The sequence below is a fragment of the Diorhabda sublineata genome, chromosome 8 (assembly GCF_026230105.1).
Source record: "Diorhabda sublineata isolate icDioSubl1.1 chromosome 8, icDioSubl1.1, whole genome shotgun sequence".
Classification (NCBI taxonomy): domain Eukaryota; kingdom Metazoa; phylum Arthropoda; class Insecta; order Coleoptera; family Chrysomelidae; genus Diorhabda; species Diorhabda sublineata.
This window is the reverse complement of record NC_079481.1, coordinates 6,758,243-6,776,705: the sequence shown is the minus strand read 5'-3', so window position 1 is coordinate 6,776,705 and position 18,463 is coordinate 6,758,243. Positions and strand designations below refer to the sequence as shown.

Sequence of the window (18,463 nt, the reverse complement as noted above, 5' to 3'; positions counted from 1 at the left end):
TCACTTTTCACCAAGTCTACAATCGCCATTTCTCCAAAATAATCCCAAACCATCACCGAGTCTACGCAGTATCTGAATTTTCGAGAACGAAGCCAATTCGTATACGAACTGCACTTAAAGATAACTTGGTCCAGCTCGTTCTTGCCTCTCAAAGATCTAGCTGGGACTAAACTATAATCATAAACACCAAAGCAATAATTCACAGATGAAAAATAACGAACAAATCAGCCGATAATTGCAAATTTCAATTTGTCGTAGTTGACAAAATATGTGTAAAGTAAACTATTATTTTTGAAGACAAATAAACCATTGATTGTACCAGAAACAGTATTTAACTATGAGAAATATTCAACTAGTATTGAAATTCGTTTCTTTTTGTTGTAGGAGGTTCAGCGATTACAAAATCGACAGGTGTACGGACTCCAGGGACAAACTTCCGCTTTCGTAACGATTCAAATCGAATGTATAAATTAGAAAAATATCCTGAGGAACAGGTAACATTATATTATATTTCCCTTTTTATTTCCAGAAACCAGAAGATTTCAGCACTTTGGAAATTCATTTAATCGTTTAAGACCGTAAATTTTTGGACAGCTTGACTTTCTAAATCCAAAACTGTAAACAATTTAGAATATAATCAACAAAGTTCACCATATTGTACTGGATGATCATCTAATTAAAGTTAGATATATAAAAGAAGTTTGATCATAATTAATCGGATTTTGTATCGGTTCATATCTGTACATGAAATCTGTATCCATACTGAAACTGTCAAGACAATTAATTGCAAAGGGAAAACTTTCCAAAGGATCCTCGTAGTTAGCAAAAGAAAAGTTTGATACTTATTTGATTCCACGGATTTCAATAGAAAGGAACGTCCTCAAGCTTGCTTTTAACTGTTTCTATTAAATCCGCTCAACGATTTAATTCGTTGTCGTTTTGAAGACAGCAATTGAATTGCATCACGTTCTTTTTGCTAACCACAGTGTTAAGGTCTCTAGTCAGTAAAAGGACCTTTTTCATCAGTGACATAAGTCACGAATGTGAAGAAGAAGATTTCATTATATGAAATGGTGAAAGGGTGGATGAAATCATAGACGTGCGTGTATTAAATTGAAAAACAAGACCTCAAATATAATGAGCGTGTTTATAAAACATAACATTTTCAAGTTTCAATGGATTCATGTATAATTAAAATATATAATTTGATAAAACAAAACCGATTTTTGAATATACTTCCGTTCCCTTCTAGAGACGTTTAAGAAGATTAAAACTTTATCTCCAACATAAAATTAAGTTGTTTCATGTTTCCATTAACTTATATTTCCTTCCAATTTTCTTCTGACGTTAAAAACAAGTTGATTAACAAACTGATCTCAGAGGCATTAGCTTAACAGTTTTATCGTATTCATTCTCTCTACTTTTATAATTAATATTGGATGTAATAATTTTTATCGGGAAACATAATTAATAGAAAAAAAAACTTGCAGAATGAACGTATACGTTCCGTTGAATGTCCACCGTCTGCGGCGAGAGTGAGTTTCGCCCAGAGCAGCTCCAGCCGTAGTCAACCGATGTCTTTCTACAGCGAACCCGTAACTAATCCTCTGGGATTCATATGCGACGAAATAAAATTATCTGAACCGGATCTATCATTGAAAACGACGCTAGTCGTCAATGTTCATCAAGCCAAAGTGCAATACCACCATCACGGGTATTCAAATAACGTTCGAAAAATGTGAATAGGAAGAAATGGGAAGCTCTTAAAACCGAGCTGGGTAGTGCCTTTTTCAAAATTGAAATTATCGAATATATTCACTTCATCCCGTTAAACAACATCGAATTCATTATTTTTTTATTGTATATTTTGTCCATCACTTATCTAATTGTTCTACTTTCTCTTTCCATGTCTCAAATTCTTCGTCATTTTTTCACCATGTCCAAGCTTAAAAATGTATGTCCTTTTTCATTTGTTTATTTTATGTCTGATTGTATCCTGTCAATCAGTTCTTCTGTCTCTTTTTATTATATATTGACCCCGTTTGCCTCAGCAATCCTTTCTTTTCTTCTCGTGTATCATCTTCTTCGATGTAACTGATTATTTTGTTGTTGTCTATTATCCATCTACATTCGACCTCTATAAACTTTTCGCTTTACGTCTCTTATATTCAACTCTCTTAATTTCATTCTTCGGTTAACTATTTATCTCCTCAAAGTGTCAACTGTCAACTTGTATACCTACGCACATTCTTTTTCTTTATTTCTTTCTACCCTTTCAGTCATTTTACAATCCATTATTTCTTTATTCTGTATTAGACGATACTAAAATATACTTTAACATGTAATTCTCAATATTCTTTTGGTTCCACGAGCATTTGATTATTTTCAGAAGCTTTACTATGATTAAGTATTGAAGTTTACTTGTAATTTAATTTTTGATTCACACAATTCATTCACAAATGGCACACACCCCGTATGTTACGTTTCTAACAACCGCTCATTAACTTGACAATACTTGTATTACATGCGAACAAATATTGCAAATCTCTAGAACTAACCGAATTATTAATTATAAATTAAAAGTATTGACATATCTGTGACAAGTTGTTCGAAAAAGTTTTTCATTATTTCTCTGAAAGATGCTTGAACTGAAAGAAAAGTTCCTACCGTATTTTCATAATTTGAAGTTGGTTATATCACCAAATTGTGTGAAAAATTACCATTTTTTTTTTACTAAAACTGTGGTTTGTAAGGTTATAAGCTTTAAATAGAATGTCAGTCAGAAATTTGTCAGTTAATTAATTTGAAATACAAAAAACACTATTTTCGACAATTGTTTTCATTCAATAACTCATTTATAGTATAGAATCGTTTCTCGTATCGTTTTATATTACTTTCAGCACTCGAAAAACGTTATTACTTTTGTTTGTTCAAACCAATTTCGTTTACTACGAATACGTTTACCAGATTTTTCCGCCAAAGGAAATAAAAATTGCTTTGATTACTTTATATGCCTTATTTTTCGTTTAAACTGTTAATTTAGTTTTTTTTTAACATATAAACGAAAGTTAAAAGAGAAAACATGATTATTTTTTGGAATTACTTAGATGTATAAAGGATATTCCGAGTTTATGAAACAAATTTAAATGCTCTCAATATTTATTTGTAAAACTTTTCGAATACCTCTCGTACTATTGCGTTGATCTAATCAACTTATTATTTCTACTACTTGTTAATACTTCCTAAACGAAAAACGGACTTTTTCAGTACGAATTTGTTAAAAAAAATTAATAATAATAAACAAAATCAGTATTACTACTATAAATTATTTTAAATCATATTTAAATTTCTATATTGTTACAATAATTGTGAAATTTCTGTGATGTATGTACATTGTACAGATTCTATTATGAATAAAAAATGTTTTCATATTTTTTTTGTTTCATTTCACAACAACGAAATTTTCAAACAAAAAAATTAGTTTGGAAAAAACATAATGGTTGACATTAATTCAAATATAACAGGCAGCGCTATCTATTATCTAGTGGCCGTACTATATACACGATAAAGATGGAAAAAAGAAAGCGATCTTTATTACCATCTTATGAACAACTCTAATTTTTTATATTAATAAGTTATGAAAATTTATGAAATGTAATAAAATCAGATATACATCTATCTAATTTTATCTTCTTATGATAAACGATTCATTTCTATAAATAAAAAACACTGAAAAACAAAAAATTTATTCATTCATAATTAATGAACATAAAAAATATAAGAGAGAAACGTATAATTAAGAAATAATTATGTCATATTGATATATAAACAAATTCCTTAAGTATTTATTTAAAAATGTGCGCCATCTATTATTTGTCAGCTGTACAAAATTGTATAATACATGTGAAAATTTGTTCTTCTATGAGTTATGAACATGAAAAGTATTACACGTAAAGAAATAAAATTATATTATATTTATTAATTATAAATTATCACAAAATGTTGATATAGTGACAAATTCCACAAATATTTATTCAGCTTATTCTTTTTGATAGAATACGTGCGCCATCTATTATTTGATAGCTGTATCAGATGGTACAATGTTGAAAATTTGATATATAACTTGTGAATATGAAAAATAGGAGACGGAAAGACATGAATATAAGATTAATAGAAAATAATCTCAAATGTCATGTTGATATTCTAATAAATTCCATATTTATTTGGAAAATTCCTTCCATCGGAATATATACTTCATCTATTATTCAATAGCTGTACAAAAATGTAATTTACGTGTGATAATTTGTTCTTCTATAATTTATGACATGATATGAAAAGTAAGAAGGAAAGAAATAAATTTTCAAATTATCACTATATGTTATGTCCATATATTGACAAATTCCATCAATATTTATTTAACAAATTATTTTCAATAGCCATACATACGCCATCTATTATTTGACAGCTGTTTCAAATCGTGAAAATCTTGAAAATGTGATTATAACTTGTGAATATGGAAAATAGGAGACGTAAAAATAAGGTAATGGTATTAAGAAAAAAATATCACAAGAAGTTATTTTGATATATTAACAAATTCCATATTATTCAATAGCTGTACAAAGCTGTATAATACGTGTAAAAATTCGTTTTTCCATAGATTATGAACATGAAACAGAGAGAAATAAACATATCAAGATATAAATATCACGAAATGTTATGTCAATTTACTGAACCATTACATAAATTGAATATTTATTCATAAAGTTACTTTCTTTAGCACATAAACGCCATCTATTATTTGATAGCTGTACAAAACTGTATAAGAAATGAAAATAAATATAGGTCATCTTCAGGTCATCTGATACTGTTATAATACAAATAGCCCTTTATTTGCAACCAACTATAATAAAATTTTATTTAAAAAAAAATTTTACTGATAAACATCACGATAATTAATTGTGTTAATTATTATTCATCTATATTTTTACTTGAAAATCATGCTAATTTAATCAGTTTAGGCAACACACATTACAAATTATAATTTGAATTTATCAAGAATGCTGTGAAATTTGACAGAACTTCGATAATTTGATAATTAAATGTTGTTGATTTTTTTTATTATAACATAATTAATGTTAATTGAAATTGACATGAAAAATATATTGGTGTTAAATTAAACGTGTACTTAGATTAAAATCAAAAATAAATCATAGTTATTGATATTGAGAGACAAATGTACCAAATAACTCCGTTGTGTTTGAAATTTGAATTAAATAAAGTTTTTGATTGAAATATAAATTGAATTGTAAGTATATATTATCTACTCGTTGCTTTGTAAGATAATTTCTCACTCGTAATATATGATCAGAGACTTATTAGCATCACACTATAGATTTAAAATTTTCTTTATATACATACTTATAAATCTGCTTACTATTATAATGATAGTAACTTTGTGAATAACTGATGGACAATTAATTAAATGAAGTTTATTGAGAGCAAATAATATGAAATAATTGTTTTTAAAGTCAGGGAAACATATAAAATCGTTAATTCATATTTATTCTTTTTTTTTGTAAAAAGCTTCAAAATACACGACTAATCAAACTACATTTGTATTAATTGAACAAAAATTACTAATTACATATCAGTACTTAAAAATAATAATAAACTATGAACTTAATAAATAAAAATTACAAGATATGTTTTTATATAAAATAAAATACTGTTTTCACTTTTTAATACCATAACCATCACTTATTATTGTTTTAAATCGATTTATACATTCAATATCCATAGGATAAACCTTTCTTCTGAATAGCCACAGATACAGCTGCATTTAAAAAATCCATAGTTTCTTCCATACCTAAACTCTCTTCATTTATGGGAATAGAAGCGTTTGAACTACTATTACCTTCCACTGTACAAACTTCGGCTTCCTCTTCCTTATTACGTTCATTTTCTGCATTATCATTCGTAAATTCATCGATTAAGTTTCTTTCATGATTAGAAGAGGAAGTTGTTGGTCGTAGATGCAAACTGGAAGACTGTAAACCATGAGATTGTATTGCCATTAAAATGGCGTCCTGTTCTACTTGTCCATCGTTCGGGTAGTGATCGTCTTCATCTGATTGTACCGACGAATTACACCAAGTTTCCAGTAGACTATTAACAGTATTATCAACAAAACCTCTTGCTATTTGTCTAGCTTGCCATTTGTGTAAATAATATTCTTGATTCTTAGAATCCGGGCATCCCATTGTAAAATTGATATCGTTCGAAATCTTATCTAATTCATTATTGATATCATCCGAAGTTTTTTCTAATAACGATTGTAAACAACAGCAGTTACATCCTGATTTATGCGAATTACTACTCGTCGCTTCATTTCCTACTAAATCGATATTTTGTTCATCAGTTTCACTTAATTGTTCGTCTTGATTTTTTTCTTCGTTATCAACTGTATTGGTTTCGACGGATTCTTTTAGGTGATGTTTTCCTTTAAGTTCCCACACGAATCTAGCTTTTTTAAGTGGTTTTTCTCCATCGCTCGGGCCACTTTCATTGGAATTCTCATCGCGGAACTGTTGTTTAGGCATTGAAAACGGTATTTTTTTCGAAAAATAGATGATAGAATTAGTTTACCTCGAAATACATAACTTTCTATTGATTTATGAGGTTATTGACCATAGAGGAACCACTTAACCATCCTTTGTGATGTATTTTGATCTATTTAATCCGATTTATTTACAGAAAGTTCAACATACAGTTTATATTTTAGTCAAACTCGAATTTTTATAACACTGTCATTGAAAACACTCACTCATTAATCAAGAATCAGATGTTTATAATGCTTTTTTTACTGTTTTTGGTATCTAGCTATGTATCTCTCTTATATTACGATTTTACGTGAGTAAAACAGAGATAGGATTAAAACGTAGGTCGAATGACCTATATAAGCGACATCTATAATTTGGAATTTATAGTATATTGTGAAATAATTTTACTTTGCTCATAAAAAACTAACTAATAAATGAGTTACCCCCAATATAAAATTATTAACTAGAGATATATAAAAACTACTTTGATTCATATTATATATTCAATAAAATATACGTCGAAATATGATATTTATAATCAAAATTTAATGGTACCATCTAGTAACGAATTTCCAAACATAAAAAAATCTACAAAATGTCTGCACAGAATTATACATCGACATCTATATGTAAAGCATCAAACATTTGTGAAGTACGAAAAAGCAATCTTCCATTAAATAAATTGATATTAACTTACTTTTCTTATTTCAACATCGATTTGAATGTTTGAAATGTTAATAAATAGCGAGTTTCCAAACATGGAAGTTTATAAACTATTAATTTGTTCAACGGTCCCATACAGCGACATCTATATATAAAGAGCCAAACATTCGCCAAGCATAAAAAAGATTAATTATTAAATAAGTTGATATAAATCCACTATTCATATTTTAAAACTTTTCTGAATGTTTTAGATGTTAATAAAATATTTAATTTAATAACATACGGTGTAATATAAAATTAATTTCAAAAATTTACTGGCACCACCTAGTGGTGAGCTTCCAAACATGGAGAAAATATACTTTATCTTCAGCTTTATATTGATTCACTAAAACTATAATTAAATATTTATTTTTTAGTTATTTTGAGATTATACATGTGAATTTATTAACAAAAGTTATTAATAACATTTTTTTTATACATATAATCATTTTTATTACATCTTCTAAGGAATTCTTCTATTCATAAGCAGATTACCACAAAAGTATTATTATTATTATTTTTATTAATTATTTTACAAGCATGAGTCAATAATTCAAATAAAATGAACATTCTTTTAGATGGGAATTATTAAAAAATATATTTATTTGCTTTCCAAATATTTTTTTTCTAGCCCCATCTATAATCGCATGTGATACAAAGTACAGTTTTCTATATTACTGACATAAGTTCTATCATTACATAATTGGGTGGTGTAATAAATGACTGGCCTCATATTTTATTTCCATTGAATTAAACATGACAAGTAGATTTTCAACATGCGTGACATTTTCCGGTAAAATATTTTGATCAATTTATATTTTTTTCGCGAACCTTCTTTCATTTTACTCTCTTCTATATTTGTAATAAATTTGAAGGCTTTTTTGTCATTGTCTATAACGTACACCGGCTTTCATCTGCTTTTATGAATTACGTAAAAGAAAAGTGATGAAATTACCAACGAGTTTTCGCGGTTATGCTACAGGGTGAAAACGAGTTTAATAAAAATAAATTATCAAAATTCCTCAAGTGAATCAATGAAGAATAATATATACAATGTAGGTAAAAACTTCAGATTGATAACGCAAGATGGCGCCGGATAAAACTACAAATAAATTTTATTTATTATTGTTCTAAAATAGTGTAGTAATAGTATCAATTATCGAATGATATGTCATATTGATGTATGAATAACACAAAATAAATAATTCTACCAGCGAGAAGTTTTAAAATTGTGAATATTCGCTCTGGATCAATATTTTCCTTCATAGATTTCAATTTACCAAGAAAAGCTGAAATTACATTCTTTGTTTTTATTGAATTGAGGTTGTCCTCATGTAAGTTGAGGTGTTTGAATTTTTTCAAAATTGATCAGTGGTTGTTGAGGTATTTGATCAAAATTTTTACAAAGTATGACCTTATCGTGATTTACCAAATTTTTGTTTTGATGTATAACAAGTTTAAATGAAAATTTTTTTGTGAAAAATGCGTTTCCACATGGAAATTATAGTGCAATTATTAATTGAGTTTTCCATTCCATATCCATTTTGAATTAGTGTTTTGAAAATGATTGTATAGCAAGATGGGGGTTTATTAACAAACAAACAACGAAGCAAAGTAAAGAAAACAATGTAATGTAATAATTAATGTATTCGACATATGGACACGTACAAGGTAACTGCTTCTAACTGAAACCCTGACATAATCGCTGGTGTTTTCACTTTCACTTAAACACTTTCTCAGTGACAGTCAGTTTTACAAGATGCATACATTTCAGGTAAGTTCAATGATAATTATTTTGTATTATTTTACCAGGGTAATTGACATTCTGATTAAATAAATGTTGATCAGTTGTTTTCTGTTTAATATATTCATTCTTTTATTTGATGTACTGAAAAAATGAACTCTAAATTAGTTAATAGTGATTATAAAACCTTGCATAATATAATTTTTCATCTAGATTATTCAACAATCTTAAAAACTATTCTATTGAGGTAGACATTTTTCGTTTCAGATGAATAAACAGATCGAATTTGTTGTTTTTTTCAAAGAAAATGATCATATCTTATCGAATTGTAGATTTTTGTGATCCTTGAGTTTCATTAATAAAAAACAATAGTAGCTAAATAATTGATTCTATTAGTAATTAGCTTCAACGATCAGTTTCGATCCATTGCGACTCATCATTCTTTGAAGGTTTAAGCTTTTTGAACAAAACAAATGATATTAATTTTGAATAATTGTAAATTTTTTTCATTATTATAGTGGTCAGAGCTCAAATGAGAGGTTTTCTATTTAGATTAAAAACTTTTAATGACGTCGTACAAGTTTCATTTACTGTATAGATATTAAGCTATAAAATTTTTTCTTTTGTGTCTACAGTGTGGGTCTTTGAGCTGGATACCAATTCAGTCGAAAAAAAAGGCGATTCACATAATTGTTTTTAAAAGAAAATTCAATTCTGGCGATGTGGCTGGTCATTTTCTGTTTCTAATTTTCTAATTTGGGTATATTTCATTTAAATAACAGTTGGTGTATCAATAAATTGGTTTTGAATATCGTATTTATATAAAATGATGTTATTTTTATATTAGGTTAGTTTTAAATTATTCAATTATTAATTATCATTACAAAATCTATGAGGAATATTTATGAAAAGCTATAATATTATGTAAGTACGTAATTTGTATTCAGCTAATAGAAGTTCTCGGTAAAAATAACCGTCAACATACATCAATATAAGGACGGTGTTTGGAAAATATTATAATTATCTCCATTATCATTATTGCGACTAGAAAACAAATTTTTTTCGGTATAAGTTTTTGTCCACCCTATAGTTTGCGTAATATACAACAAATAAAAACAATACGATCGATTCAGATATTTATATTTTGAGGAATATATATAAATAAAAATTAATTTGATTCATCGATGTAACCCCCTTTTGTTTTTATTATTCCCAGGTCTCCCTTTCTCTAAAACATCACCAAGTGTAGGCCATATTTTACAATCGGAATTACACATGGGTCTTCAAATATCCATTTTTCCTTTGACCTGCGCGCAAACACTCTTATCTTAAACCAAAAAAGCTCAAACTTTGATTCATTACTCCAGAAAACCTTTTATTTCCCTTCATGCGTCCAATTTTTCTGCCCATAGCAGCCTGTTTATTTTATTTCGACGTCTTAGTGGGGGTTTCATCCCTTCCAAAAAGGCCAACTCTCTACATTGATATCAATATTATTGGAATATTTATTTACAGCTGGGTATGATGTTTTTGATATTCCTCGTAACATTGGCTACCGTATCAGCGGCTACTACAACTCAAAGACCTTCCATCTCGGATGAAGCCTTAGAAGCATCCCTAAAAGACAAAAGATACCTACTGAGGCAATTAAAATGTGCTATTGGAGAAGCCCCTTGTGATGCCGTTGGTCGTAGATTAAAAAGTAAGATAACAATCCATTATTGCAATTGATTTTACTGTCAATAGAAATATATCTAATTGAAAAAAATTGACAAATTTTAATAGAAAAATACGTGGTGTAAAGTCAAAACTCTAAGGGCACGTAATTTGCAGTTTTCTCATCCATAGATTTTTCATTATTCCTATTCTTTCTATATCTTCTATCCCTTTTTTTTTCTATGAACACCTCCTTCTCATCTTAGCTCCTTCCTTTAACAAGAATTTTCCCAACCAACTAACTTCATCCATTCTGGCTTTATGCCTTATTCATCAGAATTTTTGTCCTAAAACTTATTCTTCTCGTTTTCTTCGAAAATCCTTATCAGTACCTTTCTCTTTCGAATGTTTTCTTCTTTTTTGTTCATGGTACAACACTCAGTGCCATACAGCACCGTTGGTTGTACAAATGTCTTGTAAATAAATAAATTGACAGCTCTTGAAATATCTTTCTTCGTTCATGGTTGTTACTTCCAGGTATGACTTCATTGAATCCATGTTATTTGTTTTTGTTTTATCGTCATTTTCAATTGGTTGGAGTTATTCAGACCCTTGCTCATTTATACGTAATCCATATTTTTTTGCTTCCTTTCTAAACAGTTTTCTAGACATTTTTTCGTTCTTATAAGTACCACATCATTTGAAACTGTGCTGTTGTTGTAAATAATCCCTTGGATTCGAATCCCACTACTTCTTAAGATCATTTCTACTACAAGTTTGAACAGCACTGTTGATAGCGGGTGTCCTTGCCTTGAACATTTTTTCCGAAAGGTTTTCCTCGATAGCCACTTCAATTTCGGTGTTGGGGTCTCGTATACACTGGAGATTAAACTCTTTTAAAAAGTCTAGAATGTTTGATGGCTGTGTGTGAGTTCCCTAGTCCTTTGACATTTCAAGAGAATGTGGATACCTATCTAGTACAGTAGATCTACTGTGGTTATAATTTTCTAGAAGAGTCTTTACCTGTTTCAGACCCTGTAGGTTGTCCCAATAATTAGTTTTGCCCCCATCTACCTTCTTTCCAGTGTAATTTCGGTGTTGTTCAATGTCATTTTTACCAAATTCAGTGTTTGTTAAGTATTACGACGTTGCTAGATGGCGTGTGGCTGTGTACCCGTCACAATATTTATTTTTATTATTCTCTGGATATTTTTTTTTTCATTCTAGGTTTGGCACCGTTAGTTTTGCAGGGTTCGTGTTCTCAATGTACACCTCAGGAACAACGACAAATTAGAAAAGTTTTAGGATATATGCAAGTTAATTTCCCGAAAGAATGGAATAAAATTATCAAACAATATTCTGGGTAGAAAATTATCATTTCATTTATTCTTTAGAATAGAAAATACAAATTGTATTTGTAGGTGTTTATGTTTTGTTATTAATAATATTTGAATCATCAATAAATTTTTTTGAAAATAATGTATTCGTTTTCATTAAATAAATAAACATTTATTTTTCAGAATTGTTCAAGGTAGTATGATAAATACGGAACTTAGTTATACACTAAACTATTTACTATACACTACAACTTATTACTAAACACTTATCCAATTCCTGACATTAATTTATTCAAATGCACGATTCCCTTTTTACTATTCATTAGTTCTTATTTATATACAACGGATTTCTTGGTAATTCAAGTCTGAAATGACGTAAATTACTTGCCTCTATAAAAATAGTCAAACAAGATGTAAATAATCTATAAAAACTATACAAGGAAAAGCCGTTTTATAACCGGAGCATTCACCAAACTCTAACATCGTTCAACATAATCGAACAGGACCGAATTCGCGGTCTATGTAATCCTTTGACTGTCTGACCGAGGCTTTTCCTTACAAAATTGATAAAAATACTGAGAGCATGTTATTTACTTAATTTTCCCTGATATATCTAATGGCACGTTTCAGGAAAAACCACTTTACTACATCCCTTTACCTTCCACATGGTTCTATGACACCCCCTCCTATTCCTTACATATACAAACCCAAAAGAGACGTTTTGAATGGAGGTATTAAGGTTCAGCAGAGCTACGCTGCTTCTAGAGATTATTCAAATTGATTTTTGCAATGAAACTCTGTCTCGACGTTCCACACTGTATAAAACATCTTTCTGAAACAAGATATAATCACCGTAAACGTTTTAAATTGATAATATTGATATTTGGGGTAAATTATGGTGTAAGAGATTAAAATTAAATGAGGTGAAACGATATTAAAAATTATTAGAACGGTCTTGTCAACGAGGATAAGTTCATTTCCATGGAAATTTCATTAAATCCAAAATTGGCTTCATAAAATAAACGAGATCGTATATTTTTTTATAAAAATTGATAGCCAGTAGCTATTTACATAAAAATAATTAGAAAAATCATTTTATATGATGAAAAATTGATGGTAAACAAAGGATATGGCCATGACTAACTGTTCAATATTAAATATTCCGAATTATTGGAAAGAAGAAGCTAAAATATTTATGACGCAAAACAACGAAAGATTATGGCGAGTAAATTTAAGTCGCTCCCCAAGTATTTTTGAGCTAATACGGTTCTGCATAGAAAATAGCTGAATCATGTGAAAAGTTTCAAGTAGCTTGTTCATAAACACAAATACCATTAATTTTTGGAAATAAATTACTTATCAAACGCAAACTTTGTGTATAGTGTAAAAACTAGTTACTCGGAAATTAATTTATTGAATACATTTTAGTCCTTTCAGCTTTCAAACTTCATATAAGGACTTTTCGGAAATTATGATCGAAATATGGGAATTGAAATGAAACTAAAGGAAATCCACGAGATTTTCAAACAACTAACTTCATTAAACAAATTATATAATCAGTTGTGTCAGTAGAAAATTGTTTTACAAGCGTCAAGACTCTCCAATTCCACTGCAGTGCACTTAAGGTTCATGCCAACGATCGATACGACATTTATAATCATTTGGTTGTATTGTTTCAATTCCAAGAATTAATATAATCAGAATAATATCAATTTGAGTGAAATTATTCATTTAAACGCATAGATTAATGTATTATGTATTAGTTAAATCCAATTAGAATTTTGAAACGTGTTTAAACAAAGTTATTATCGACTGATTGACGTTTATGTCAAATTTCCACAGCATTCTTAGCAAATTCGAAATATGAGTTGTAATGTGTGTTGCCTAATTGAGGATGGTACGAGAAGTATCTGGCTTGACCCAGAGATGGTAGAAGCTGCTTGCAAAATATTAATGTATTAGAAAGTACACAATTTATACAAAGTTTGGTATTTGTTTTGCAGCGATAAATAATGAACGTTTTCAGCTGAGTTCTAAACACGGAAAAAGCTTGGCATCGTTATGAGGTAACGACTCCAGAAATGTTGAAGAAACTCCACAAAGCGGTATTGGATAATCGTCGACTGAAATTGCCCGAGTACGCATAGAACATGAGAAAGCTGTGCGCAAGATGGGTGCTGCAGAACCGGCTTCAAAAATGAAAAATTATGTGAACTTATTGGAACGTTTGAGCGAAGATATTAAGCAAAAATGGCCGCATTCGGCTCCCAATATTGAAAAATGTCTTGGTGGTCAAAGATTGTGAATAAAGTTTCATGTCGAAATGAGCCCAAAAGCGTCGTGGTCGTTTGAACATTGTCCACGACGCCTCTTGGTCAACAAGAACGTACCCAAAGCGAAAAATTATGCGTGGTCGTTGTTTTTACTGAATGAGAGAGTTTTATAGACTATTGGCTGAATCAGTTCAAGTATAAACATTTTTTCAACTTATAGTTAGCAGAATCAATATCAGATTTAGTTGAAAATATGTTAAGCATACGACAGATATATCTGATTTCCCTTGTATATGGATATTATATAAAATATAAAGTCATGGTTCGTTTCTTTTAGTAAAACTACAAAAGTTACATTATAAACTGCAAGTCAAGTTATTTTCTATTGCCAGGAAACATAAATTTTACTTAGTGTCTCAGCTTTTCATATAATTTATGAAACTGCATCGATGGTTTCTCAAATTCTAAATTGAGACGGAAAACTTTACTTCAAAGTGTATTGTTTTACGGAAAGGTATCAGAAAGGAAGATAGAATTGACGATGTGTTTTCGGATAGGTGTAAACGACAAAAAAATTCTCAATTAGACTAATTTTTAAGTTTTGGAAATCTAAGTATGTTTCTCATTTGGAATGAGTTCTTTTTCCCTCCAAAAAAAATTATTATTATGAGGTATGGCAGGCCTCATTCTTTCAAAAAATCTTTCACCAAACTAATCATTCAAACAATCAGTAATTCTTTGTGTAGAATGAAGAAAGCATCCGAAACAAGTGGAATATTTGAGGAGACGAACTAATTCTAAGTGAAAACTTTTCGCAATCGTTTACCAAAACAAATAATTTTCCATGTATGATGTTATGGTAGACACAGCATGAAATTTTGAAGCCTAGACAGATGCAGGCGAGTCGGTGTTAAGACCTGAAGGGAGTCGATCCGAGGCTTTAAAATCAGTCGTTTCCCCGAGTTCTAACTTGGTTTCGTGGCGAGTCAAGTCTCTCAATAGTAGTACATGGTGCTTAGACAGTACCAATTGCAGTTTGGAGCTCCCACTGAAAGTTCTAAGAAACTCCATGTTGCACCAATACATAAATAACGTGAAAAATCGTTAGAATAGGCTACAATTGATGATATTTCAAAAGATCTGGAAGAAGATCTGCTCTAAGATGGAATCATGATATAGAGAAATTAACAGGAACAATTTGGGATCAACTAACCAACGAAAGTCATTAACGGACCCAAATGAAGCACCAATACATAAATTATATAAAAAAATCCTTAGAATAGGTTACAATTGATGAAATTTCAAAAGATCTAGAAGAAGATCTGACCTAAGATGGAACCATGATATAGAGAAATTAGCAGGAACAATTTGGGATCGACTAACCAATAAAAGACATCAACGGACCCTAATGAAGCACCAATACATAAATTACGTAAAAAAATCGTTAGAATAGGTTACAATTGATAAAATTTCAAAAGATCTAGAAGAAGATCTGATCTAAGATGGAACCATGATATAGAGAAATTAACAGGAACAATTTGGGATCGACTAACCAATAAAAGACATCAATGGACCCAAATGAAGCATCAATAAATAAATTACGTAAAAAAATTGTTAGAATAGGTTACAATTGATGAAATTTCAAAAGATCTAGAAGAAGATCCGATCCAAGATGGAACCATGGTATAAAGAAATTAGCAGGAAGAATTTGGGATCAACTAACCAATAAAAGACATCAATGAACTCAAATGAAGCATCAATAAATGAAGTACGTAAAAAAATCGTTAGAATAGGTTACAATTGATAAAATTTCAAAAGATCTAGAAGAAGATTTGATCTAAGATGGAACCATGATATAGAGAAATTATCAGGAACAATTTGGGATCAACTAAACAACGAAAGACATCAATGGACTCAAATGAAGCACCAGTATATAAATTACGTAAAAAAATCGTTAGAATAGGTTACAATTAATAAAATTTCAAAAGATCTAGAAGAAGATCTGATCTAAGATGGAACCATGATATAGAGAAATTAACAGGAACAATTTGGGATCGACTAACCAATAAAAGACATCAACGGACCCTAATGAAGCACCAATACATAAATTATATAAAAAAATCGTTAGTATAGGCTACAATTGATAAAATTTTAAAAGATCTAGAAGAAGATCTGATCTAAGATGGAACCATGATATAGAGAAATTAACAGGAAGAATTTGGGATCAACTAACCGATAAAAGACATCAATGGACCCAAATGAAGCACCAATACATAAATTACGTAAAAAAATCGTTAGAATAGGCTACAATTGATGAAATTTCAAAAGATCTAGAAGGAAATCTGATCTAAGATGGAACCATGATATAGAGAGATTAGCAGGAACACTTTGGGATCAACTAACCATCGAAAGACATCAATGGACCCAAATGAAGCACCAAACATTAAATACGTAGAAAAATCGTTAGAAACATCGGAAGAAGCTACCAATTCGATAATAAAAATGTCATAGATTTTCTTCAAAGATATTTCTACACATCAAAAACAAATTTTTTCTTAAGTCAGTCACTGCATTTGTCATATTTGGTTTGCAATGTCTTTTTCTTCTTCAAGGAACGCGCCTTGAGAACCATAATTTTTCTTAAGCTACAGATGACCATTCCAGCCGAAGATTACAAGTGTGTAAGCATGCTTAAAATAAAGTGATGATGAAGATAAAAATAAATTCAAGCACATTATATATATTGTCGGAGTGATGTTGAACTTTTTCCCAACTAATGTGGTGAAGGAATGTTCACTTTTTGTGATTTATTATAGGCAATATCTACAATTTCGCATACATCAAGTGAAAATGTAATTTGCGCACTCAAACACAACACTTATTTAACGATTCACTGTTATTCTGATTAATTACTTTCGGTAAAAGCGCAGACGGGAATGAAAAATGAATATGTTAGTTAATTGTTTTAGATATTTAAATTACACACTTTCACATCTGTGATACATTTTAGTTGATGAGGGAAAATACTGAACGGGAATTGGAAATTTGATACAATTTTTTGTAGTGGCGCGGTTACAAGGATACCCCCTTCATTTTTATTTTTGATATTACCTCGGACCGGACCGGATTCAGATCGATTAGTCGAAGTCGTGACCAGCTCTTAGACTATACAGTATGGCAGCGAAAATGGAACGTTTCCATTATCGATTTTTAAAAATAGATTTTGAAAGGATTATTGACAATGTAGTACTGATTTAGAGAAGCTGATTCCTACAGATTACAGAGTAATAAAAAGATGAAGCATTCGTAATCCATAGGCGTATCTTCTCTTTTAGTAAACAGTTCATAATTTCCAATCACTTGAGAGTACCAGTGGGTAAAAAGTGTCATTTTTTCTATCTAAAACTGTTCTTTTAAGTTGCTATAATTTAATTTGTTGCTTCTCAGGCCGTTTTCCACTCTTCTGGTATATTTTTACTGTTGGCGTATTTTGTAAATAGACGAGCCAGAGAAGAATACAACTTTTCAGTTCCATTTTTAAGCCCTTGTATATATGTTAGCTCAAATGATCACTTGTATAATAAGAAATGTTTTTATTACATGAATTTTTTTGGAGACAACGTTTAAGCATGCAAAAAACGACCTTGAAAAGAAAAAAGTAAAGAATGTGGTAAAGTTTATGCGTAGGCTATAAAATAACAGAAAGGGAGACGTTTATTATAAGAAATATTTTCTTTTATGACATGTGGTTATGAAAAACTTTATTGTATCGCAGGGAAATGAGGATTGTTTATCATAAAGGATGGTGTGAAATTATAAGAAACTGAGTTGCATCAGGTATTATGTTCTAATAACTCAAACTTCTTATCTTTACTTTGATGCCTATTCAAAATGTTTTTTTCTTATTATTCACTAAACTCTTATAATAAATTTTATTTTGTTAATATTAGGGTTGTTTTCAATATCAATTATTTGTTGTCTTTTGTGGTCTTTTGTTGTCTTTTGTTGTCTTTTGTTGTCTTTTGTTGTCTTTTGTTGTCTTTTGTTGTCTTTTGTGGTCTTTTGTTCTCTTTTATTGTCTTTTGTTGTCTTTTGTTGTCTTTTGTTGTCTTTTGTGGTCTTTTGTTGTCTTTTGTTGTCTTTTGTTGTCTT

At 29.7% G+C, this 18,463-nt stretch overlaps 3 protein-coding genes across 6 annotated transcripts in view; 2 read left to right on the top strand and 1 right to left on the bottom strand.

The window, feature by feature from the left end:
• LOC130447783 (adipokinetic hormone/corazonin-related peptide receptor variant I-like) overlaps positions 1–3,429 on the top strand; it is a 67,327-nt gene extending 63,898 nt beyond the window's left edge. For both annotated transcript variants that reach the window (XM_056784797.1, XM_056784796.1), the window contains exons 7-8: positions 385–494; positions 1,491–3,429. In XM_056784797.1, the coding sequence (XP_056640775.1) occupies positions 385–494; positions 1,491–1,742 (362 nt within the window). In that variant the 3' untranslated portion in view covers positions 1,743–3,429. The remainder of the gene's footprint in view (positions 1–384; positions 495–1,490) is intronic.
• A 1,057-nt stretch (positions 3,430–4,486) lies between these two features.
• LOC130447785 (ejaculatory bulb-specific protein 3-like) lies at positions 4,487–12,180 on the top strand. 3 transcript variants are annotated; one of them, XM_056784799.1, is made up of 3 exons: positions 4,487–4,540; positions 10,561–10,747; positions 11,929–12,180. In XM_056784799.1, exons 1-3 carry the CDS (start codon positions 4,514–4,516, stop codon positions 12,066–12,068), a joined length of 354 nt encoding a protein of 117 aa, XP_056640777.1. In that variant the 5' UTR covers positions 4,487–4,513; the 3' UTR covers positions 12,069–12,180. The 3 variants fall into 3 exon arrangements, with proteins under 3 accessions (XP_056640777.1, XP_056640779.1, XP_056640778.1); XM_056784801.1 differs by lacking the exon at positions 4,487–4,540 and adding an exon at positions 5,198–5,305 and having other exon boundaries at positions 11,929–12,154; XM_056784800.1 differs by lacking the exon at positions 4,487–4,540 and adding an exon at positions 8,059–9,075.
• On the bottom strand, positions 5,544–6,887 carry LOC130447784 (uncharacterized). The gene has a single exon (XM_056784798.1). The coding sequence runs from the start codon at positions 6,597–6,599 to the stop codon at positions 5,787–5,789; it is 813 nt and encodes a 270-aa protein (XP_056640776.1). The 5' UTR covers positions 6,600–6,887; the 3' UTR covers positions 5,544–5,786.
• Positions 12,181–18,463: the final 6,283 nt, after the last annotated feature.